This window comes from Scyliorhinus torazame, chromosome 22 (genome assembly GCF_047496885.1).
Source record: "Scyliorhinus torazame isolate Kashiwa2021f chromosome 22, sScyTor2.1, whole genome shotgun sequence".
In the NCBI taxonomy this organism is placed as follows: Eukaryota; Metazoa; Chordata; class Chondrichthyes; order Carcharhiniformes; family Scyliorhinidae; genus Scyliorhinus; species Scyliorhinus torazame.
Genome location: NC_092728.1, coordinates 19067106 through 19092249, shown reverse-complemented (window position 1 = coordinate 19092249; position 25144 = coordinate 19067106). Strand labels below are relative to the sequence as shown.

Here is a 25144-nt window from a genome sequence, read left to right as displayed (position 1 = left end):
AGTGGAGTGGACGTGGATGGAGGGGTTGAGAGGCAAATATTGGCCCCACCACACTGGGGGCAACCGCACACACTGGTCTTTTTCAACTATACAGATCAGAGAGGGAAGAAAAGGTCCTCGGGTACTGACAGTACTGACTCTGTTACAGCGCGGCGCTCCCTAAGTCCTGACCCTCTGACAGTGCGGTGCTCCCTCAGCACTGACCCTCCGACAGTGCGGCGCTCCCTAAGTCCTGACCCTCTGACAGTGCGGTGCTCCCTCAGCACTGACCCTCCGACAGTGCAGTGCTCCCTCAGTACTGACCCTCTGACAGTGCGGTGCTCCCTCAGCACTGACCCTCCGACAGTGCGGCGCTCCCTCAGCACTGACCCTCCGACAGTGCGGCGCTCCCTCAGCACTGACCCTCCGACAGTGCAGTGCTCCCTCAGCACTGACCCTCCAACAGTGCGATGCTCCCTCAGTACTGACCCTCTGACAGTGCGGCGCTCCCTAAGTCCTGACCCTCTGACAGTGCGGTGCTCCCTCAGCACTGACCCTCCGACAGCGCGGCGTCCCTCAGCACTGACCCTATGACAGTGTGGCGCTCCCTCAGCACTGACCCTCCGACAGCGCGGCACTCCCTCAGCACTGACCCTCCGACAGTGCGGCACTCCCTCAGCACTGACCCTATGACAGTGCGGCGCTCCCTCAGCACTGACCCTCCGACAGTGCGGCACTCCCTCAGCACTGACCCTCCGACAGTGCGGCGCTCCCTCAGCACTGACCCTCCGACAGTGCGGCGCTCCCTCAGCACTGACCCTCCGACAGCGCGGCACTCCCTCAGCACTGACCCTCCGACAATGCGGCACTCCCTCAGCACTGACTCTCCGACAGTGCGGCGCACCCTCAGCACTGACCCTCCGACAGCGCGGCACTCCCTCAGCACTGATTCTCCCACAGTGCGGCGCTCCCTCAGCACTGACCCTATGACAGTGCGCCGCTCCCTCAGCACTGACCCTCTCACAGTGTGGCGCTCCCTCAGTACTGACCCTCTGACAGTGCGGCACTCCCTCAGCACTGACCCTCCAACAGTGCAGTGCTTCCTCAGCACTGTCCCTCCGACAGTGCGGCGCACCCTCAGCACTGACCCTCCGACAGCGCGGCACTCCTCAGCACTGATCCTCCCACAGTACGGCGCTCCCTCAGCACTGACCCTATGACAGTGCGGCGCTCCCTCAGCATTGACCCTCTCACAGTGTGGCGCTCCCTCAGTACTGACCCTCTGACAGAGCGATGATCCCTCAACACTGACCCTCCGGCAGGATTAGCGTGTGTATGTTTTTCCTGCAGTAATATATATTTCTGATGTTGGTGGCTGCAAAAGGTACAATTAAGATGTTGTAAACGTCGCTAGGAGCTGGGGAACCTTGCACAGACTTAATCTGACACGGCTGGTAGAACAAATGGAGGAGGACTTCAAGAGGTGGGACATGCAGCCTCTATCGCTGGTGGGCAGGGTGCAAGCAATTAAGATGATGGTCCTCCCGAGGTTCTTATTTGAATTTCAATGTCTCCCTATACTAATCACCAAGACCTTTTTTAATAAAATAGATAGGAGCATCACGAGCTTCGTGTGGGCAGGGAAAGTTCCGAGAGTAAGGAGGGGGTTCCTTCAGCGTAGTAGGGACAGAGGAGGACTGGCACTACCAAACTTGGGTGATTACTATTGGGCCGCCAATGTGGCAATGATACGTAGATGGATGATGGAGGGTGAGGGAGCGGCGTGGAAAAGACTGGAGAGAAAGTCCTGTAAAGGGACGAGTTTAGAGGCGCTGGTGACGGCGCCGCTACCGATCTCACCTAAAAAGTTTACCACGAACCCAGTGGTGGCGGCAACACTGAACATATGGGACAGTGGAGGCGACAGAGAGGGGTGCGGGGAGCCCTGGTGGGGTCCCCTATCAGGAACAACCATAGGTTCGCCCCAGGAAGAATGGATGGAGGATTTCAGAGCTGGTACCAGTTGGGAATTAGGAAGGTGGGAGATTTATTTATAGATGGGACTTTTGCGAGCTTGGGAGCATTGGAGGAAAAGTATAAGTTGCCCCGGGGAAATTTCCTGCGATATATGCACGTGAGGGCGTTTACTAGACAACAGGTGAGGGAATTTCCGTTGCTCCCGACACAGGGGATACAGGACAGGGTGCTTTCAGGGGTGTGGGTCGGAGAGGGAAAGGTGTCAGAGATTTATAGAGAGATGAGGGACGAGGGGGAGGAGTCGGTGGGTGAACTAAAAGGAAAGTGGGAAGAAGAATTAGGGGAGGAGATAGAGGAGGGTATGTGGGCTGATGCCCTAAGCAGGGTAAATTCCACTTCCTCATGCGCCAGGCTTAGCCTGATTCAATTTAAGGTGCTACATAGAGCACACATAACGAGGGCAAGATTGAGCAGGTTCTTTGGAGTGGAGGACAAATGTGGGAGGTGTGGCGGGAGCCTGGCAAACCACGCACATATGTTTTGGGCGTGCCCGGCACTGGAAGGGTATTGGAAGGGAGTGACGGGAGTGATTTCGCAGGTGGTGAAGGCCCGGGTCAAACCAGGCTGGGGGTTAGCTCTATTTGGAGTTGCGGAAGAGCCGGGAGTGCAGGAGGCGAAAGAGGCCGATGTTGTGGCCTTTGCGTCCCTAGTAGCCCGGCGCAGGATCCTACTCATGTGGAAGGAGGCGAAACCCCCCGGACTGGAGGCCTGGGTAAATGATATGGCGGGGTTCATTAAACTGGAGCAGATAAAGTTTGCCCTGAGAGGATCGGCTCAAGGGTTCACCAGGCGGTGGCAGCCATTTCTCGACTACCTAGGGGAACGTTAGAGGGAAGACAGATGACCAGCAGCAGCAACCCAGGGGAAGGGGGGGGGGAGGGGGGAGGGGGGAGGGGGGGGGGGGTTAGTTTAGTTTAGGTCAATAGACAATGGGGTTTTGTTACCTGTGTATTGTTAAAAATTTCTGTTTTGTTATTGTTTCGTTTGCTTTGTAAGAGGGAAAAATTGTTGTTTGGAAAAAAATTTCAATAAAATATATTTTTTTAAAAGATGTTGTAAACGTGAGGTCATCATTATTTCAAGCCACATTTATATTTCCAAGGAGAGGCCTAATGGTTATGATTTTTGGGAAAAGGTAATTGGAGACATTGGCCGGAATTCTCTGGTACTCGGGATTCACTTTTCATGTTGGCAGTGCACTCACACTACCGGGTTTCGATGTGGCGTGCAGTGGCAGTACCTGCAAACGGCACATGGATGAGAAACACGTGGATGGGGGATCGAGGAATCTCGCCCATTGTGTTTAAACTTAAATAGGTCATGGGATTTGAGTGTAATAACAATGTTGTATGTAATGGGAGGAGCCAGGTCTATAGCAGGCAGTTTTTAGTTTTGGCTGGAAGCTGAGAGCTGAATTGCAGCTTCCGCAGAAGGCAGTCAGATTCGGCATTACTCTGACAGGATATCTCTCTCTTCCTCTCCAAGCAACCTTTCAAAGATCTCTGTATCTAGAGATCGTAAGTAATCCTGTGTTTGCGAGCTTCATTTAAAAGTGGGTTCTGGCCCTGTGATGGATTTTGCTTAAACGAGGTTTTGGTTAGAAGTTAAAGTGTCTCTTTTTATGGTTAAGTATTGTTCAGCTGGTAATTGTAAGCAATATTTCTATGATGTTAAAGTAGACTAATACTGTGTTCATGACAATGTTTGTTTTTATATGACATATCCCGATTTTCTGCGTGGAATCACTCATGGAGTGAAGTATCCTTCTCATAGAACATAGAATTTGCAGTGCAGAAGGAGGCCATTCAGCCCATCGAGTCTGCACCGGCTCTTTGGAAAGAGCAACCTACCTAAGCCCACACGCCCACCGTATCCCTGTAACCCAGTAACCCCACCCAACCTTTTTGGACACTAAGGGCAATTTATCTTGGCCAATCCACCTAACCTGTGCATCTTTGGACCGTGGGAGGAAACCGGAGCACCCGGAGGAAACCCACGCAGACACGGGGAGAACGTGCAGACTCCGCACAGACAGTGACCCAAGCCGGGAATCGAACCTGGGACCCTGGAGCTGTGAAGCAACTGTGCTAACCACTGTGCTGCCCCCCCCCCCCCCCCCTCTCCTCACAGTCTTGCAAATTTTTTAAAAAGTGTTTGGGATATCCTGTCCGGCAATTGTCGGCTACTGGTCTGTGATCCTTATAACCCTCCTCCATGGCTCAGAGACGTGGACCGTAGGTACGGCAGGCACCTCGAAGCCCAAGGAGAGGTGCCACTTAGCGCAGGCCCATACCAGACGCAGGAGCTGTCGTGGGCCAATCGGCCCGTCGACTCTGCTCTGCCATTCACCGAGGTGGGGCTGCGGCTGGGGGTGGGCTCACTCCACAGCCGGGAGGCAGCGCAGGACGGGATCCCTTTGGCCCATCTGTGCCACCCCACCAGAAGAACCCGTCCATTCTAAAAAAAAATTTCCGGCATTTTGGATTGGAGTTGTTTATTGTCACGTGTACCGAGGTACAGTGAAAAGTATTTTTCTGCGAGCAGCTCAACAGATCATTAAGTACATGAGAAGAAAAGGGAATAAAAGAAAATACATAATAGGGCAACACAACATATACAATGTAACTACATAAGCACTGGCATCGGATGAAGCATACAGGGTGTAGTGTTAATGAAATCAGTCCATAAGAGGGTCATTTAGGAGTCTGGTAACAGCGGGGAAGAAGCTGTTTCTGACTCTGTTCGTGCGTGTTCTCAGACTTCTGTATCTCCTGCCCGATGGAAGAAGTTGGAAGAGTGAGTAAGCCGGGTGGGAGGGGTCTTTGATTATGCTGCCCGCTTTCCCCAGGCAGCGGGAGGTGTAGATGGAGTCAATGGATGGGAGGCAGGTTCGTGTGATGGTCTGGGCGGTGTTCACGACTCTCTGAAGTTTCCTGCGGTCCTGGGCCGAGCAGTTGCCATACCAGGCTGTGATGCAGCCCGATAGGATGCTTTCTATGGTGCATCTGTAAAAGTTGGTAAGAGTCAATGTGGACATGCCGAATTTCCTTAGTTTCCTGAGGAAGTGCAGGCGCTGTTGTGCTTTCTTGGTGGTAGCGTCGACGTGGGTGGACCAGGACAGATTTTTGGAGATGTGCACCCCTAGGAATTTGAAACTGCTAACCATCGCCACCTCGGCCCCGTTGATGCTGACGGGTGTGTACAGTACTTTGCTTCCTGAAGTCAATTACCAGCTCTTTAGTTTTGCTGGCATTGAGGGAGAGATTGTTGTCGCTACACCACTCCACTAGGTTCTCAATCTCCCTCCTGTATTCTGACTCGTCGTCATTCGAGATCCGGCCCACTATGGTCGTATCGTCAGCAAACTTGTAGATGGAGTTGGAACCAAGTTTTGCCACGCAGTCGTGTGTGTACAGGGAGTAGAGTAGGGGGCTAAGTACACAGCCTTGCGGGGCGCCGGTGTTGAGGACTATTGTGGAGGAGGTGTTGTTGTTCATTCTTACTGATTGTGGTCTGTGGGTCAGAAAATCGAGGATCCAGTTGCAGAGGGAGGAGCCAAGTCCTAGGTTTTGGAGCTTTGATATCATAGATTATCATAGAATTTACAGCACAGAAGGAGGCCATTCGGCCCATCGAGTCTGCACCGGCTCTTGGAAAGAGCACCAAGGTCAACACTGCCACCCTATCCCCATAACCCAGTAACCCCACCCAACACTAAGGGCAATTTTGGACACTAAGGGCAATTTATCATGGCCAATCCACCTAACCTGCACATCTTTGGACTGTGGGAGGAAACCGGAGCACCCGGAGGAAACCCACGCACACACGGGATGTGCAGACTCCGCACAGACAGCGACCCAAGCCGGAATCGAACCTGGGACCCTGGAGCTGTGAAGCAATTGTGCTATCCACAATGCTTCCGTGCTGCCCTGAGCTTGATATTTGACCCGGTGCGTTGCGCTGCTGCGAGCGCTCACACTTATTAGGCTGGGGGAAAGGTACGGGAGGGGGGGTCCAGTGGTGTTGCTAGGCACCAGACAAAATGCGAGATTTTTATTTCTGTTTGTGTGGGTTTCGCCCCCACAACCCAGATTGAACACGCAGAATTGCCCCTTAATTGAAACAAGTGAATTGGGTACTCTAAAATTTAAGAAGAAATTGGGGTTTATTTGTGGCGCTGCCGGGAGCCGGGACTCGAACCCGCGGTGCAGAGCGATGATGGCCCCGCCCCCCCTCGGCTCGCCGCGGGGAGGAGAGGGAAGGGGCGTGACTCCACGTTGATTGATGTGATATTGGACCAATCCCGAGTCCCAACCCGTCGGCTCCAGGAAGTCACAATGCGGAGTGGAGGGCGGGGCCACGAGTCCAATGGTTTATTCAAAGCGGCGGGTCGAGGTTGGTGATGGCTTGTGATTGACAGGAGGGGGTGGGAAGCGGAAAGGGAGCTGGATCATTCCAGGGAGAGGGCGGGGCACGTCACGAGAGGCTCACGTGATGATACCCGACGCGAGAGTGGGCGGCGCGCGCAGACGTTTGATTGACGCAGCCCCCCCCAGTAAAGGGGACGGGGGGAGGGAGGAGGGGGGGGATGGAAGGGAGGGGGCACATCGGCGCCTCTGGTTGGGCGGCCGAGCGGCAGGACGTCACGGGGCGGAGACGGGACTGATGATTGACCGCGGCTGCGCCCAACCAGGAGCAGCGGCGGCGGAGGGGGGCGGGGAGAGGGATGATGGGCAGGCGGCCCGCCGGAACAAAGCATGCGCAGTCGAGGCGCCGGCGGAGCATCCACAAAATGGCGGCGGGAGTTTGGCTGGTGGCGGCCGCCCTGGGGGCAGCGCTGGGCCGGGGCAGGGGCACCGACCAGGTCCCGGTGCTGGCCTGGTCCACCGAGAGGTGAGTGCGGAGATCCGGGGGGCAGAGTGAATCCCCCTGGACACGGTCCCCATCAAACACTCCCAGGATAGGTACAGCACGGGGTTAGATACAGAGTAAACTCCCTCTACACTGTCCTCATCAAACACTCCCAGGACAGGTACAGCACGGGGTTAGATACAGAGTAAAGCTCCCTCTACACTGTCCCCATCAAACACTCCCAGGACAGGTACAGCACGGGGTTAGATACAGAGTAAAGCTCCCTCTGCACTGTCCCCATCAAACACTCACAGGACAGGGACAGCACGGGGTTAGATACAGAGTAAAGCTCCCTCTACACTGTCCCCATCAAACACTCCCAGGACAGGTACAGCACGGGGTTAGATACAGAGTAAAGCTCCCTCTGCACTGTCCCCATCAAACACTCCCAGGACAGGTACAGCACGGGGTTAGACACAGAGTAAAGCTCCCTCTGCACTGTCCCCATCAAACACTCCCAGGACAGGTACAGCATGGGGTTAGATACAGAGTAAAGCTCCCTCTGCACTGTCCCCATCAAACACTCCCAGGACAGGTACAGCACGGGGTTAGATACAGAGTAAAGCTCCCTCTGCACTGTCCCCATCAAACACTCCCAGGACAGGTACAGCACGGGGTTAGATACAGAGTAAAGCTCCCTCTACACTGTCCCCATCAAACACTCCCAGGACAGGTACAGCACGGGTTTAGATACAGAGTAAAGCTCCCTCTACACTGTCCCCATCAAACACTCCCAGGACAGGTACAGCACGGGGTTAGATACAGAGTAAAGCTCCCTCTGCACTGTCCCCATCAAACACTCCCAGGACAGGTACAGCACGGGGTTAGATACAGAGTAAAGCTCCCTCTACACTGTCCCCATCAAACACTCCCAGGACAGGTACAGCACGGGGGTCAGATACAGAGTAAAGCTCCCTCTACACTGTCCCCATCAAACACTCCCAGGACAGGTACAGCACGGGGTTAGATACAGAGTAAAGCTCCCTCTACACTGTCCCCATCAAACACTCCCAGGACAGGTACAGCACGGGGGTAGATACAGAGAAAAGCTCCCTCTACACTGTCCCCATCAAACACTCCCAGGACAGGTACAGCACGGGGGTAGATACAGAGAAAAGCTCCCTCTACACTGTCCCCATCAAACACTCCCAGGACAGGTACAGCACGGGGGTAGATACAGAGAAAAGCTCCCTCTACACTGTCCCCATCAAACACTCCCAGGACAGGTACAGCACGGGGTTAGATACAGAGTAAAGCTCCCTCTATACTGTCCCCATCAAACACTCCCAGGGCAGCTACAGCACGGGGTTAGATACAGAGTAAAGCTCCCTCTATACTGTCCCCATCAAACACTCCCAGGACAGGCACAGCACGGGGTTAGATACAGAGTAAAGCTCCCACTACACTGTCCCCATCAAACACTCCCAGGCAGGTACAGAACGGGGTTAGATACAGAGAAAAGCTCCCTCTACACTGTCCCCACCAAACACTCCCAGGACAGGTACAGCACGGGGTTAGATACAGAGTAAAGCTCCCTCTACACTGTCCCCATCAAACACTCCCAGGACAGGTACAGCACGGGGTTAGATACAGAGTAAAGCTCCCTCTACACTGTCCACATCAAACACCCCCAGGACAGGTACAGCACGGGGTTAGATACAGAGTAAAGCTCCCCCTACACTGTCCCCATCAAACACTCCCAGGACAGGTACAGCACGGGGTTAGATACAGAGAAAAGCTCCCTCTACACTGTCCCCATCAAACACTCCCAGGACAGGTACAGCACGGGGTTAGATACAGAGTAAAGCTCCCCCTACACTGTCCCCATCAAACACTCCCAGGACAGGTACAGCACGGGGTTAGATACAGAGTAAAGCTCGTTCTACACTGTCCCCATCAAACACTCCCAGGACAGGTACAGCACGGGGTTAGATACAGAGTAAAGCTCCCTCTACACTGTCCCCATCAAACACTCCCAGGACAGGTACAGCACGGAGTTAGATACAGAGTAAAGCTCCCTCTACACTGTCCCCATCAAACACTCCCAGGACAGGTACAGCACGGGGTTAGATACAGAGTAAAGCTCGTTCTACACTGTCCCCATCAAACACTCCCAGGACAGGTACAGCACGGGGTTAGATACAGAGTAAAGCTCGTTCTACACTGTCCCCATCAAACACTCCCAGGACAGGTACAGCACGGGGTTAGATACAGAGTAAAGCTCCCTCTACACTGTCCCCATCAAACACTCCCAGGACAGGTACAGCACGGGGTTAGATACAGAGTAAAGCTCGTTCTACACTCTCCCCATCAAACACTCCCAGGACAGGTACAGCACGGGGTTAGATACAGAGTAAAGCTCCCTCTACACTGTCCCCATCAAACACTCCCAGGACAGGTACAGCACGGAGTAGATACAGAGTAAACCTCCGTCTACACTGTCCCCATCCATCACTCCCAGGACAGGTACAGCACGGAGTTAGATACAGAGTAAAGCTCCCTCTACACTGACCCCATCAAACACTCCCAGGACAGGTACAGCACGGGGTTAGATACAGAGTAAAGCTCCCTCTCCACTGTCCCCATCAAACACTCCCAGGACAGGTACAGCACGGGGGTAGATACAGAGTAAAGCTCCCTCTACACTGTCCCCATCAAACACTCCCAGGACAGGTACAGCACGGGGTTAGATACAGAGTAAAGCTCCCTCCACACTGTCCCCATCAAACACTCCCAGGACAGGTACAGCACGGGGTTAGATACAGAGTAAAGCTCGTTCTACACTGTCCCCATCAAACACTCCCAGGACAGGTACAGCACGGAGTTAGATACAGAGTAAAGCTCCCTCTACACTGACCCCATCAAACACTCCCAGGACAGGTACAGCACGGGGTTAGATACAGAGTAAAGCTCCCTCTACACTGTCCCCATCAAACACTCCCAGGACAGGTACAGCACGGAGTTAGATACAGAGTAAAGCTCCCTCTACACTGTCCCCATCAAACATTCCCAGGACAGATACAGCACGGGGTTAGATACAGAGTAAAGCTCCCTCTACACTGTCCCCATCAAACACTCCCAGGACAGGTACAGCACGGGGTTAGATACCGAGTAAAGCTCCCTCTACACTGTCCCCATCAAACATTCCCAGGACAGGTACAGCACGGGGTTAGATACAGAGTAAAGCTCCCTCTACACTGTCCCGATCAAACACTCCCAGGACAGGTACAGCACAGGGTTAGATACAGGGTAAAGCTCCCTCTACACTGTCCCCATCAAACACTCCCAGGACAGGTACAGCACAGGGTTAGATACAGAGTAAAGCTCCCTCTACACTGTCCCCATCAAACACTCCCAGGACAGGTACAGCATGGGGTCAGATACAGAGTAAAGCTCCCTCTACACTGTCCCCATCAAACACTCCCAGGACAGGTACAGCACGGGGTTAGATACAGAGTAAAGCTCCCTCTACACTGTCCCCATCAAACACTCCCAGGACAGGTACAGCACGGGGGTAGATACAGAGAAAAGCTCCCTCTACACTGTCCCCATCAAACACTCCCAGGACAGGTACAGCACGGGGTTAGATACAGAGTAAAGCTCCCTCTATACTGTCCCCATCAAACACTCCCAGGGCAGCTACAGCACGGGGTTAGATACAGAGTAAAGCTCCCTCTATACTGTCCCCATCAAACACTCCCAGGACAGGCACAGCACGGGGTTAGATACAGAGTAAAGCTCCCACTACACTGTCCCCATCAAACACTCCCAGGCAGGTACAGAACGGGGTTAGATACAGAGAAAAGCTCCCTCTACACTGTCCCCACCAAACACTCCCAGGACAGGTACAGCACGGGGTTAGATACAGAGTAAAGCTCCCTCTACACTGTCCCCATCAAACACTCCCAGGACAGGTACAGCACGGGGTTAGATACAGAGTAAAGCTCCCTCTACACTGTCCACATCAAACACCCCCAGGACAGGTACAGCACGGGGTTAGATACAGAGTAAAGCTCCCCCTACACTGTCCCCATCAAACACTCCCAGGACAGGTACAGCACGGGGTTAGATACAGAGAAAAGCTCCCTCTACACTGTCCCCATCAAACACTCCCAGGACAGGTACAGCACGGGGTTAGATACAGAGTAAAGCTCCCCCTACACTGTCCCCATCAAACACTCCCAGGACAGGTACAGCACGGGGTTAGATACAGAGTAAAGCTCGTTCTACACTGTCCCCATCAAACACTCCCAGGACAGGTACAGCACGGGGTTAGATACAGAGTAAAGCTCCCTCTACACTGTCCCCATCAAACACTCCCAGGACAGGTACAGCACGGAGTTAGATACAGAGTAAAGCTCCCTCTACACTGTCCCCATCAAACACTCCCAGGACAGGTACAGCACGGGGTTAGATACAGAGTAAAGCTCGTTCTACACTGTCCCCATCAAACACTCCCAGGACAGGTACAGCACGGGGTTAGATACAGAGTAAAGCTCGTTCTACACTGTCCCCATCAAACACTCCCAGGACAGGTACAGCACGGGGTTAGATACAGAGTAAAGCTCCCTCTCCACTGTCCCCATCAAACACTCCCAGGACAGGTACAGCACGGGGTTAGATACAGAGTAAAGCTCGTTCTACACTCTCCCCATCAAACACTCCCAGGACAGGTACAGCACGGGGTTAGATACAGAGTAAAGCTCCCTCTACACTGTCCCCATCAAACACTCCCAGGACAGGTACAGCACGGAGTAGATACAGAGTAAACCTCCGTCTACACTGTCCCCATCCATCACTCCCAGGACAGGTACAGCACGGAGTTAGATACAGAGTAAAGCTCCCTCTACACTGACCCCATCAAACACTCCCAGGACAGGTACAGCACGGGGTTAGATACAGAGTAAAGCTCCCTCTCCACTGTCCCCATCAAACACTCCCAGGACAGGTACAGCACGGGGGTAGATACAGAGTAAAGCTCCCTCTACACTGTCCCCATCAAACACTCCCAGGACAGGTACAGCACGGGGTTAGATACAGAGTAAAGCTCCCTCCACACTGTCCCCATCAAACACTCCCAGGACAGGTACAGCACGGGGTTAGATACAGAGTAAAGCTCGTTCTACACTGTCCCCATCAAACACTCCCAGGACAGGTACAGCACGGAGTTAGATACAGAGTAAAGCTCCCTCTACACTGACCCCATCAAACACTCCCAGGACAGGTACAGCACGGGGTTAGATACAGAGTAAAGCTCCCTCTACACTGTCCCCATCAAACACTCCCAGGACAGGTACAGCACGGAGTTAGATACAGAGTAAAGCTCCCTCTACACTGTCCCCATCAAACATTCCCAGGACAGATACAGCACGGGGTTAGATACAGAGTAAAGCTCCCTCTACACTGTCCCCATCAAACACTCCCAGGACAGGTACAGCACGGGGTTAGATACAGAGTAAAGCTCCCTCTACACTGTCCCCATCAAACACTCCCAAGACAGGTACAGCACGGGGTTAGATACAGAGTAAAGCTCCCTCTGCACTGCCCCATCAAACACTCCCAGGACAGGTACAGCACGGGGTTAGATACAGAGTAAAGCTCCCTCTGCACTGCCCCATCAAACACTCCCAGGACAGGTACAGCACGGGGTTAGATACAGAGTAAAGCTCCCTCTACACTGTCCCCAACAAACACTCCCCGGACAGGTACAGCACGGGGTTAGATACAGAGTAAAGCTCCTCTGCACTGCCCCATCAAACACTCCCAGGACAGGTACAGCACGGGGTTAGATACAGAGTAAAGCTCCCTCTGCACTGCCCCATCAAACACTCCCAGGACAGGTACAGCACTGGGTTAGATACAGAGTAAAGCTCCCTCTACACTGTCCCCATCAAACACTCCCAGGACAGGAACAGCACGGGGTTAGATACAGAGTAAAGCTCCCTCTACTCTGTCCCCATCAAACACTCCCAGGACAGGTACAGCACGGGGTTAGATACAGAGTAAAGCTCCCTCTGCACTGTCCCCATCAAACACTCCCAGGACAGGTGCAGCACGGGGTTAGATACAGAGTAAAGCTCCCTCTGCACTGTCCCCATCAAACACTCCCAGGACAGGTACAGCACGGGGTTAGATACAGAGTAAAGCTCCCTCTGCACTGTCCCCATCAAACACTCCGAGGACAGGTACAGCACGGGGTTAGATACAGAGTAAAGCTCCCTCTGCACTGTCTCCATCAAACACTCCCAGGACAGGTACAGCACGGGGTTAGATACAGAGTAAAGCTCCCTCTATACTGTCCCCATCAAACACTCCCAGGACAGGTACAGCACGGGTTTAGATACAGAGTAAAGCTCCCTCTACACTGTCCCCATCAAACACTCCCAGGACAGGTACAGCACGGGGTTAGATACAGAGTAAAGCTCCCTCTGCACTGTCCCCATCAAACACTCCCAGGACAGGTACAGCACGGTGTTAGATACAGAGTAAAGCTCCCTCTGCACTGTCCCCATCAAACACTCCCAGGACAGGTACAGCACGGGGTTAGATACAGAGTAAAGCTCCCTCTACACTGTCCCCATCAAACACTCCCAGGACAGGTACAGCACGGGGGTCAGATACAGAGTAAAGCTCCCTCTACACTGTCCCCATCAAACACTCCCAGGACAGGTACAGCACGGGGTTAGATACAGAGTAAAGCTCCCTCTACACTGTCCCCATCAAACACTCCCAGGACAGGTACAGCACGGGGGTAGATACAGAGAAAAGCTCCCTCTACACTGTCCCCATCAAACACTCCCAGGACAGGTACAGCACGGGGGTAGATACAGAGAAAAGCTCCCTCTACACTGTCCCCATCAAACACTCCCAGGACAGGTACAGCACGGGGGTAGATACAGAGAAAAGCTCCCTCTACACTGTCCCCATCAAACACTCCCAGGACAGGTACAGCACGGGGTTAGATACAGAGTAAAGCTCCCTCTATACTGTCCCCATCAAACACTCCCAGGGCAGCTACAGCACGGGGTTAGATACAGAGTAAAGCTCCCTCTATACTGTCCCCATCAAACACTCCCAGGACAGGCACAGCACGGGGTTAGATACAGAGTAAAGCTCCCACTACACTGTCCCCATCAAACACTCCCAGGCAGGTACAGAACGGGGTTAGATACAGAGAAAAGCTCCCTCTACACTGTCCCCACCAAACACTCCCAGGACAGGTACAGCACGGGGTTAGATACAGAGTAAAGCTCCCTCTACACTGTCCCCATCAAACACTCCCAGGACAGGTACAGCACGGGGTTAGATACAGAGTAAAGCTCCCTCTACACTGTCCACATCAAACACCCCCAGGACAGGTACAGCACGGGGTTAGATACAGAGTAAAGCTCCCCCTACACTGTCCCCATCAAACACTCCCAGGACAGGTACAGCACGGGGTTAGATACAGAGAAAAGCTCCCTCTACACTGTCCCCATCAAACACTCCCAGGACAGGTACAGCACGGGGTTAGATACAGAGTAAAGCTCCCCCTACACTGTCCCCATCAAACACTCCCAGGACAGGTACAGCACGGGGTTAGATACAGAGTAAAGCTCGTTCTACACTGTCCCCATCAAACACTCCCAGGACAGGTACAGCACGGGGTTAGATACAGAGTAAAGCTCCCTCTACACTGTCCCCATCAAACACTCCCAGGACAGGTACAGCACGGAGTTAGATACAGAGTAAAGCTCCCTCTACACTGTCCCCATCAAACACTCCCAGGACAGGTACAGCACGGGGTTAGATACAGAGTAAAGCTCGTTCTACACTGTCCCCATCAAACACTCCCAGGACAGGTACAGCACGGGGTTAGATACAGAGTAAAGCTCGTTCTACACTGTCCCCATCAAACACTCCCAGGACAGGTACAGCACGGGGTTAGATACAGAGTAAAGCTCGTTCTACACTCTCCCCATCAAACACTCCCAGGACAGGTACAGCACGGGGTTAGATACAGAGTAAAGCTCCCTCTACACTGTCCCCATCAAACACTCCCAGGACAGGTACAGCACGGAGTAGATACAGAGTAAACCTCCGTCTACACTGTCCCCATCCATCACTCCCAGGACAGGTACAGCACGGAGTTAGATACAGAGTAAAGCTCCCTCTACACTGACCCCATCAAACACTCCCAGGACAGGTACAGCACGGGGTTAGATACAGAGTAAAGCTCCCTCTCCACTGTCCCCATCAAACACTCCCAGGACAGGTACAGCACGGGGGTAGATACAGAGTAAAGCTCCCTCTACACTGTCCCCATCAAACACTCCCAGGACAGGTACAGCACGGGGTTAGATACAGAGTAAAGCTCCCTCCACACTGTCCCCATCAAACACTCCCAGGACAGGTACAGCACGGGGTTAGATACAGAGTAAAGCTCGTTCTACACTGTCCCCATCAAACACTCCCAGGACAGGTACAGCACGGAGTTAGATACAGAGTAAAGCTCCCTCTACACTGACCCCATCAAACACTCCCAGGACAGGTACAGCACGGGGTTAGATACAGAGTAAAGCTCCCTCTGCACTGTCCCCATCAAACACTCCCAGGACAGGTACAGCACGGGGTTAGATACAGAGTAAAGCTCGTTCTACACTGTCCCCATCAAACACTCCCAGGACAGGTACAGCATGGGGTTAGATACAGAGTAAAGCTCCCTCTGCACTGTCCCCATCAAACACTCCCAGGACAGGTACAGCACGGGGTTAGATACAGAGTAAAGCTCCCTCTGCACTGTCCCCATCAAACACTCCCAGGACAGGTACAGCACGGGGTTAGATACAGAGTAAAGCTCCCTCTACACTGTCCCCATCAAACACTCCCAGGACAGGTACAGCACGGGTTTAGATACAGAGTAAAGCTCCCTCTACACTGTCCCCATCAAACACTCCCAGGACAGGTACAGCACGGGGTTAGATACAGAGTAAAGCTCCCTCTGCACTGTCCCCATCAAACACTCCCAGGACAGGTACAGCACGGGGTTAGATACAGAGTAAAGCTCCCTCTACACTGTCCCCATCAAACACTCCCAGGACAGGTACAGCACGGGGGTCAGATACAGAGTAAAGCTCCCTCTACACTGTCCCCATCAAACACTCCCAGGACAGGTACAGCACGGGGTTAGATACAGAGTAAAGCTCCCTCTACACTGTCCCCATCAAACACTCCCAGGACAGGTACAGCACGGGGGTAGATACAGAGAAAAGCTCCCTCTACACTGTCCCCATCAAACACTCCCAGGACAGGTACAGCACGGGGGTAGATACAGAGAAAAGCTCCCTCTACACTGTCCCCATCAAACACTCCCAGGACAGGTACAGCACGGGGGTAGATACAGAGAAAAGCTCCCTCTACACTGTCCCCATCAAACACTCCCAGGACAGGTACAGCACGGGGTTAGATACAGAGTAAAGCTCCCTCTATACTGTCCCCATCAAACACTCCCAGGGCAGCTACAGCACGGGGTTAGATACAGAGTAAAGCTCCCTCTATACTGTCCCCATCAAACACTCCCAGGACAGGCACAGCACGGGGTTAGATACAGAGTAAAGCTCCCACTACACTGTCCCCATCAAACACTCCCAGGCAGGTACAGAACGGGGTTAGATACAGAGAAAAGCTCCCTCTACACTGTCCCCACCAAACACTCCCAGGACAGGTACAGCACGGGGTTAGATACAGAGTAAAGCTCCCTCTACACTGTCCCCATCAAACACTCCCAGGACAGGTACAGCACGGGGTTAGATACAGAGTAAAGCTCCCTCTACACTGTCCACATCAAACACCCCCAGGACAGGTACAGCACGGGGTTAGATACAGAGTAAAGCTCCCCCTACACTGTCCCCATCAAACACTCCCAGGACAGGTACAGCACGGGGTTAGATACAGAGAAAAGCTCCCTCTACACTGTCCCCATCAAACACTCCCAGGACAGGTACAGCACGGGGTTAGATACAGAGTAAAGCTCCCCCTACACTGTCCCCATCAAACACTCCCAGGACAGGTACAGCACGGGGTTAGATACAGAGTAAAGCTCGTTCTACACTGTCCCCATCAAACACTCCCAGGACAGGTACAGCACGGGGTTAGATACAGAGTAAAGCTCCCTCTACACTGTCCCCATCAAACACTCCCAGGACAGGTACAGCACGGAGTTAGATACAGAGTAAAGCTCCCTCTACACTGTCCCCATCAAACACTCCCAGGACAGGTACAGCACGGGGTTAGATACAGAGTAAAGCTCGTTCTACACTGTCCCCATCAAACACTCCCAGGACAGGTACAGCACGGGGTTAGATACAGAGTAAAGCTCGTTCTACACTGTCCCCATCAAACACTCCCAGGACAGGTACAGCACGGGGTTAGATACAGAGTAAAGCTCCCTCTACACTGTCCCCATCAAACACTCCCAGGACAGGTACAGCACGGGGTTAGATACAGAGTAAAGCTCGTTCTACACTCTCCCCATCAAACACTCCCAGGACAGGTACAGCACGGGGTTAGATACAGAGTAAAGCTCCCTCTACACTGTCCCCATCAAACACTCCCAGGACAGGTACAGCACGGAGTAGATACAGAGTAAACCTCCGTCTACACTGTCCCCATCCATCACTCCCAGGACAGGTACAGCACGGAGTTAGATACAGAGTAAAGCTCCCTCTACACTGACCCCATCAAACACTCCCAGGACAGGTACAGCACGGGGTTAGATACAGAGTAAAGCTCCCTCTCCACTGTCCCCATCAAACACTCCCAGGACAGGTACAGCACGGGGGTAGATACAGAGTAAAGCTCCCTCTACACTGTCCCCATCAAACACTCCCAGGACAGGTACAGCACGGGGTTAGATACAGAGTAAAGCTCCCTCCACACTGTCCCCATCAAACACTCCCAGGACAGGTACAGCACGGGGTTAGATACAGAGTAAAGCTCGTTCTACACTGTCCCCATCAAACACTCCCAGGACAGGTACAGCACGGAGTTAGATACAGAGTAAAGCTCCCTCTACACTGACCCCATCAAACACTCCCAGGACAGGTACAGCACGGGGTTAGATACAGAGTAAAGCTCCCTCTACACTGTCCCCATCAAACACTCCCAGGACAGGTACAGCACGGAGTTAGATACAGAGTAAAGCTCCCTCTACACTGTCCCCATCAAACATTCCCAGGACAGATACAGCACGGGGTTAGATACAGAGTAAAGCTCCCTCTACACTGTCCCCATCAAACACTCCCAGGACAGGTACAGCACGGGGTTAGATACCGAGTAAAGCTCCCTCTACACTGTCCCCATCAAACATTCCCAGGACAGGTACAGCACGGGGTTAGATACAGAGTAAAGCTCCCTCTACACTGTCCCGATCAAACACTCCCAGGACAGGTACAGCACAGGGTTAGATACAGGGTAAAGCTCCCTCTACACTGTCCCCATCAAACACTCCCAGGACAGGTACAGCACAGGGTTAGATACAGAGTAAAGCTCCCTCTACACTGTCCCCATCAAACACTCCCAGGACAGGTACAGCATGGGGTCAGATACAGAGTAAAGCTCCCTCTACACTGTCCCCATCAAACACTCCCAGGACAGGTACAGCACGGGGTTAGATACAGAGTAAAGCTCCCTCTACACTGTCCCCATCAAACACTCCCAGGACAGGTACAGCACGGGGGTAGATACAGAGAAAAGCTCCCTCTACACTGTCCCCATCAAACACTCCCAGGACAGGTACAGCACGGGGTTAGATACAGAGTAAAGCTCCCTCTATACTGTCCCCATCAAACACTCCCAGGGCAGCTACAGCACGGGGTTAGATACAGAGTAAAGCTCCCTCTATACTGTCCCCATCAAACACTCCCAGGACAGGCACAGCACGGGGTTAGATACAGAGTAAAGCTCCCACTACACTGTCCCCATCAAACACTCCCAGGCAGGTACAGAACGGGGTTAGATACAGAGAAAAGCTCCCTCTACACTGTCCCCACCAAACACTCCCAGGACAGGTACAGCACGGGGTTAGATACAGAGTAAAGCTCCCTCTACACTGTCCCCATCAAACACTCCCAGGACAGGTACAGCACGGGGTTAGATACAGAGTAAAGCTCCCTCTACACTGTCCACATCAAACACCCCCAGGACAGGTACAGCACGGGGTTAGATACAGAGTAAAGCTCCCCCTACACTGTCCCCATCAAACACTCCCAGGACAGGTACAGCACGGGGTTAGATACAGAGAAAAGCTCCCTCTACACTGTCCCCATCAAACACTCCCAGGACAGGTACAGCACGGGGTTAGATACAGAGTAAAGCTCCCCCTACACTGTCCCCATCAAACACTCCCAGGACAGGTACAGCACGGGGTTAGATACAGAGTAAAGCTCGTTCTACACTGTCCCCATCAAACACTCCCAGGACAGGTACAGCACGGGGTTAGATACAGAGTAAAGCTCCCTCTACACTGTCCCCATCAAACACTCCCAGGACAGGTACAGCACGGAGTTAGATACAGAGTAAAGCTCCCTCTACACTGTCCCCATCAAACACTCCCAGGACAGGTACAGCACGGGGTTAGATACAGAGTAAAGCTCGTTCTACACTGTCCCCATCAAACACTCCCAGGACAGGTACAGCACGGGGTTAGATACAGAGTAAAGCTCGTTCTACACTGTCCCCATCAAACACTCCCAGGACAGGTACAGCACGGGGTTAGATACAGAGTAAAGCTCCCTCTACACTGTCCCCATCAAACACTCCCAGGACAGGTACAGCACGGGGTTAGATACAGAGTAAAGCTCGTTCTACACTCTCCCCATCAAACACTCCCAGGACAGGTACAGCACGGGGTTAGATACAGAGTAAAGCTCCCTCTACACTGTCCCCATCAAACACTCCCAGGACAGGTACAGCACGGAGTAGATACAGAGTAAACCTCCGTCTACACTGTCCCCATCCATCACTCCCAGGACAGGTACAGCACGGAGTTAGATACAGAGTAAAGCTCCCTCTACACTGACCCCATCAAACACTCCCAGGACAGGTACAGCACGGGGTTAGATACAGAGTAAAGCTCCCTCTCCACTGTCCCCATCAAACACTCCCAGGACAGGTACAGCACGGGGGTAGATACAGAGTAAAGCTCCCTCTACACTGTCCCCATCAAACACTCCCAGGACAGGTACAGCACGGGGTTAGATACAGAGTAAAGCTCCCTCCACACTGTCCCCATCAAACACTCCCAGGACAGGTACAGCACGGGGTTAGATACAGAGTAAAGCTCGTTCTACACTGTCCCCATCAAACACTCCCAGGACAGGTACAGCACGGAGTTAGATACAGAGTAAAGCTCCCTCTACACTGACCCCATCAAACACTCCCAGGACAGGTACAGCACGGGGTTAGATACAGAGTAAAGCTCCCTCTACACTGTCCCCATCAAACACTCCCAGGACAGGTACAGCACGGAGTTAGATACAGAGTAAAGCTCCCTCTACACTGTCCCCATCAAACATTCCCAGGACAGATACAGCACGGGGTTAGATACAGAGTAAAGCTCCCTCTACACTGTCCCCATCAAACACTCCCAGGACAGGTACAGCACGGGGTTAGATACAGAGTAAAGCTCCCTCTACACTGTCCCCATCAAACACTCCCAAGACAGGTACAGCACGGGGTTAGATACAGAGTAAAGCTCCCTCTGCACTGCCCCATCAAACACTCCCAGGACAGGTACAGCACGGGGTTAGATACAGAGTAAAGCTCCCTCTGCACTGCCCCATCAAACACTCCCAGGACAGGTACAGCACGGGGTTAGATACAGAGTAAAGCTCCCTCTACACTGTCCCCAACAAACACTCCCCGGACAGGTACAGCACGGGGTTAGATACAGAGTAAAGCTCCTCTGCACTGCCCCATCAAACACTCCCAGGACAGGTACAGCACGGGGTTAGATACAGAGTAAAGCTCCCTCTGCACTGCCCCATCAAACACTCCCAGGACAGGTACAGCACTGGGTTAGATACAGAGTAAAGCTCCCTCTACACTGTCCCCATCAAACACTCCCAGGACAGGAACAGCACGGGGTTAGATACAGAGTAAAGCTCCCTCTACTCTGTCCCCATCAAACACTCCCAGGACAGGTACAGCACGGGGTTAGATACAGAGTAAAGCTCCCTCTGCACTGTCCCCATCAAACACTCCCAGGACAGGTGCAGCACGGGGTTAGATACAGAGTAAAGCTCCCTCTGCACTGTCCCCATCAAACACTCCCAGGACAGGTACAGCACGGGGTTAGATACAGAGTAAAGCTCCCTCTGCACTGTCCCCATCAAACACTCCGAGGACAGGTACAGCACGGGGTTAGATACAGAGTAAAGCTCCCTCTGCACTGTCTCCATCAAACACTCCCAGGACAGGTACAGCACGGGGTTAGATACAGAGTAAAGCTCCCTCTATACTGTCCCCATCAAACACTCCCAGGACAGGTACAGCACGGGTTTAGATACAGAGTAAAGCTCCCTCTACACTGTCCCCATCAAACACTCCCAGGACAGGTACAGCACGGGGTTAGATACAGAGTAAAGCTCCCTCTGCACTGTCCCCATCAAACACTCCCAGGACAGGTACAGCACGGTGTTAGATACAGAGTAAAGCTCCCTCTGCACTGTCCCCATCAAACACTCCCAGGACAGGTACAGCACGGGGTTAGATACAGAGTAAAGCTCCCTCTACACTGTCCCCATCAAACACTCCCAGGACAGGTACAGCACGGGGGTCAGATACAGAGTAAAGCTCCCTCTACACTGTCCCCATCAAACACTCCCAGGACAGGTACAGCACGGGGTTAGATACAGAGTAAAGCTCCCTCTACACTGTCCCCATCAAACACTCCCAGGACAGGTACAGCACGGGGGTAGATACAGAGAAAAGCTCCCTCTACACTGTCCCCATCAAACACTCCCAGGACAGGTACAGCACGGGGGTAGATACAGAGAAAAGCTCCCTCTACACTGTCCCCATCAAACACTCCCAGGACAGGTACAGCACGGGGGTAGATACAGAGAAAAGCTCCCTCTACACTGTCCCCATCAAACACTCCCAGGACAGGTACAGCACGGGGTTAGATACAGAGTAAAGCTCCCTCTATACTGTCCCCATCAAACACTCCCAGGGCAGCTACAGCACGGGGTTAGATACAGAGTAAAGCTCCCTCTATACTGTCCCCATCAAACACTCCCAGGACAGGCACAGCACGGGGTTAGATACAGAGTAAAGCTCCCACTACACTGTCCCCATCAAACACTCCCAGGCAGGTACAGAACGGGGTTAGATACAGAGAAAAGCTCCCTCTACACTGTCCCCACCAAACACTCCCAGGACAGGTACAGCACGGGGTTAGATACAGAGTAAAGCTCCCTCTACACTGTCCCCATCAAACACTCCCAGGACAGGTACAGCACGGGGTTAGATACAGAGTAAAGCTCCCTCTACACTGTCCACATCAAACACCCCCAGGACAGGTACAGCACGGGGTTAGATACAGAGTAAAGCTCCCCCTACACTGTCCCCATCAAACACTCCCAGGACAGGTACAGCACGGGGTTAGATACAGAGAAAAGCTCCCTCTACACTGTCCCCATCAAACACTCCCAGGACAGGTACAGCACGGGGTTAGATACAGAGTAAAGCTCCCCCTACACTGTCCCCATCAAACACTCCCAGGACAGGTACAGCACGGGGTTAGATACAGAGTAAAGCTCGTTCTACACTGTCCCCATCAAACACTCCCAGGACAGGTACAGCACGGGGTTAGATACAGAGTAAAGCTCCCTCTACACTGTCCCCATCAAACACTCCCAGGACAGGTACAGCACGGAGTTAGATACAGAGTAAAGCTCCCTCTACACTGTCCCCATCAAACACTCCCAGGACAGGTACAGCACGGGGTTAGATACAGAGTAAAGCTCGTTCTACACTGTCCCCATCAAACACTCCCAGGACAGGTACAGCACGGGGTTAGATACAGAGTAAAGCTCGTTCTACACTGTCCCCATCAAACACTCCCAGGACAGGTACAGCACGGGGTTAGATACAGAGTAAAGCTCCCTCTACACTGTCCCCATCAAACACTCCCAGGACAGGTACAGCACGGGGTTAGATACAGAGTAAAGCTCGTTCTACACTCTCCCCATCAAACACTCCCAGGACAGGTACAGCACGGGGTTAGATACAGAGTAAAGCTCCCTCTACACTGTCCCCATCAAACACTCCCAGGACAGGTACAGCACGGAGTAGATACAGAGTAAACCTCCGTCTACACTGTCCCCATCCATCACTCCCAGGACAGGTACAGCACGGAGTTAGATACAGAGTAAAGCTCCCTCTACACTGACCCCATCAAACACTCCCAGGACAGGTACAGCACGGGGTTAGATACAGAGTAAAGCTCCCTCTCCACTGTCCCCATCAAACACTCCCAGGACAGGTACAGCACGGGGGTAGATACAGAGTAAAGCTCCCTCTACACTGTCCCCATCAAACACTCCCAGGACAGGTACAGCACGGAGTTAGATACAGAGTAAAGCTCCCTCTACACTGTCCCCATCAAACATTCCCAGGACAGATACAGCACGGGGTTAGATACAGAGTAAAGCTCCCTCTACACTGTCCCCATCAAACACTCCCAGGACAGGTACAGCACGGGGTTAGATACCGAGTAAAGCTCCCTCTACACTGTCCCCATCAAACATTCCCAGGACAGGTACAGCACGGGGTTAGATACAGAGTAAAGCTCCCTCTACACTGTCCCGATCAAACACTCCCAGGACAGGTACAGCACAGGGTTAGATACAGGGTAAAGCTCCCTCTACACTGTCCCCATCAAACACTCCCAGGACAGGTACAGCACAGGGTTAGATACAGAGTAAAGCTCCCTCTACACTGTCCCCATCAAACACTCCCAGGACAGGTACAGCATGGGGTCAGATACAGAGTAAAGCTCCCTCTACACTGTCCCCATCAAACACTCCCAGGACAGGTACAGCACGGGGTTAGATACAGAGTAAAGCTCCCTCTACACTGTCCCCATCAAACACTCCCAGGACAGGTACAGCACGGGGGTAGATACAGAGAAAAGCTCCCTCTACACTGTCCCCATCAAACACTCCCAGGACAGGTACAGCACGGGGTTAGATACAGAGTAAAGCTCCCTCTATACTGTCCCCATCAAACACTCCCAGGGCAGCTACAGCACGGGGTTAGATACAGAGTAAAGCTCCCTCTATACTGTCCCCATCAAACACTCCCAGGACAGGCACAGCACGGGGTTAGATACAGAGTAAAGCTCCCACTACACTGTCCCCATCAAACACTCCCAGGCAGGTACAGAACGGGGTTAGATACAGAGAAAAGCTCCCTCTACACTGTCCCCACCAAACACTCCCAGGACAGGTACAGCACGGGGTTAGATACAGAGTAAAGCTCCCTCTACACTGTCCCCATCAAACACTCCCAGGACAGGTACAGCACGGGGTTAGATACAGAGTAAAGCTCCCTCTACACTGTCCACATCAAACACCCCCAGGACAGGTACAGCACCGGGTTAGATACAGAGTAAAGCTCCCCCTACACTGTCCCCATCAAACACTCCCAGGACAGGTACAGCACGGGGTTAGATACAGAGAAAAGCTCCCTCTACACTGTCCCCATCAAACACTCCCAGGACAGGTACAGCACGGGGTTAGATACAGAGTAAAGCTCCCCCTACACTGTCCCCATCAAACACTCCCAGGACAGGTACAGCACGGGGTTAGATACAGAGTAAAGCTCGTTCTACACTGTCCCCATCAAACACTCCCAGGACAGGTACAGCACGGGGTTAGATACAGAGTAAAGCTCCCTCTACACTGTCCCCATCAAACACTCCCAGGACAGGTACAGCACGGAGTTAGATACAGAGTAAAGCTCCCTCTACACTGTCCCCATCAAACACTCCCAGGACAGGTACAGCACGGGGTTAGATACAGAGTAAAGCTCGTTCTACACTGTCCCCATCAAACACTCCCAGGACAGGTACAGCACGGGGTTAGATACAGAGTAAAGCTCGTTCTACACTGTCCCCATCAAACACTCCCAGGACAGGTACAGCACGGGGTTAGATACAGAGTAAAGCTCCCTC

General features: G+C 52.9%; 1 protein-coding gene across 1 annotated transcript in view; it reads left to right on the top strand.

Annotated features, from left to right (window-relative positions):
- Nucleotides 1-6754: 6754 nt before the first annotated feature.
- The window catches only part of LOC140399448 (V-type proton ATPase subunit S1-like), a 64831-nt gene continuing 46441 nt past the window's right edge, over nt 6755-25144 (top strand). The window contains exon 1 of the mRNA XM_072489024.1: nt 6755-6909. Coding sequence (XP_072345125.1) covers nt 6809-6909 — 101 coding nt within the window. The 5' untranslated portion in view covers nt 6755-6808. The remainder of the gene's footprint in view (nt 6910-25144) is intronic.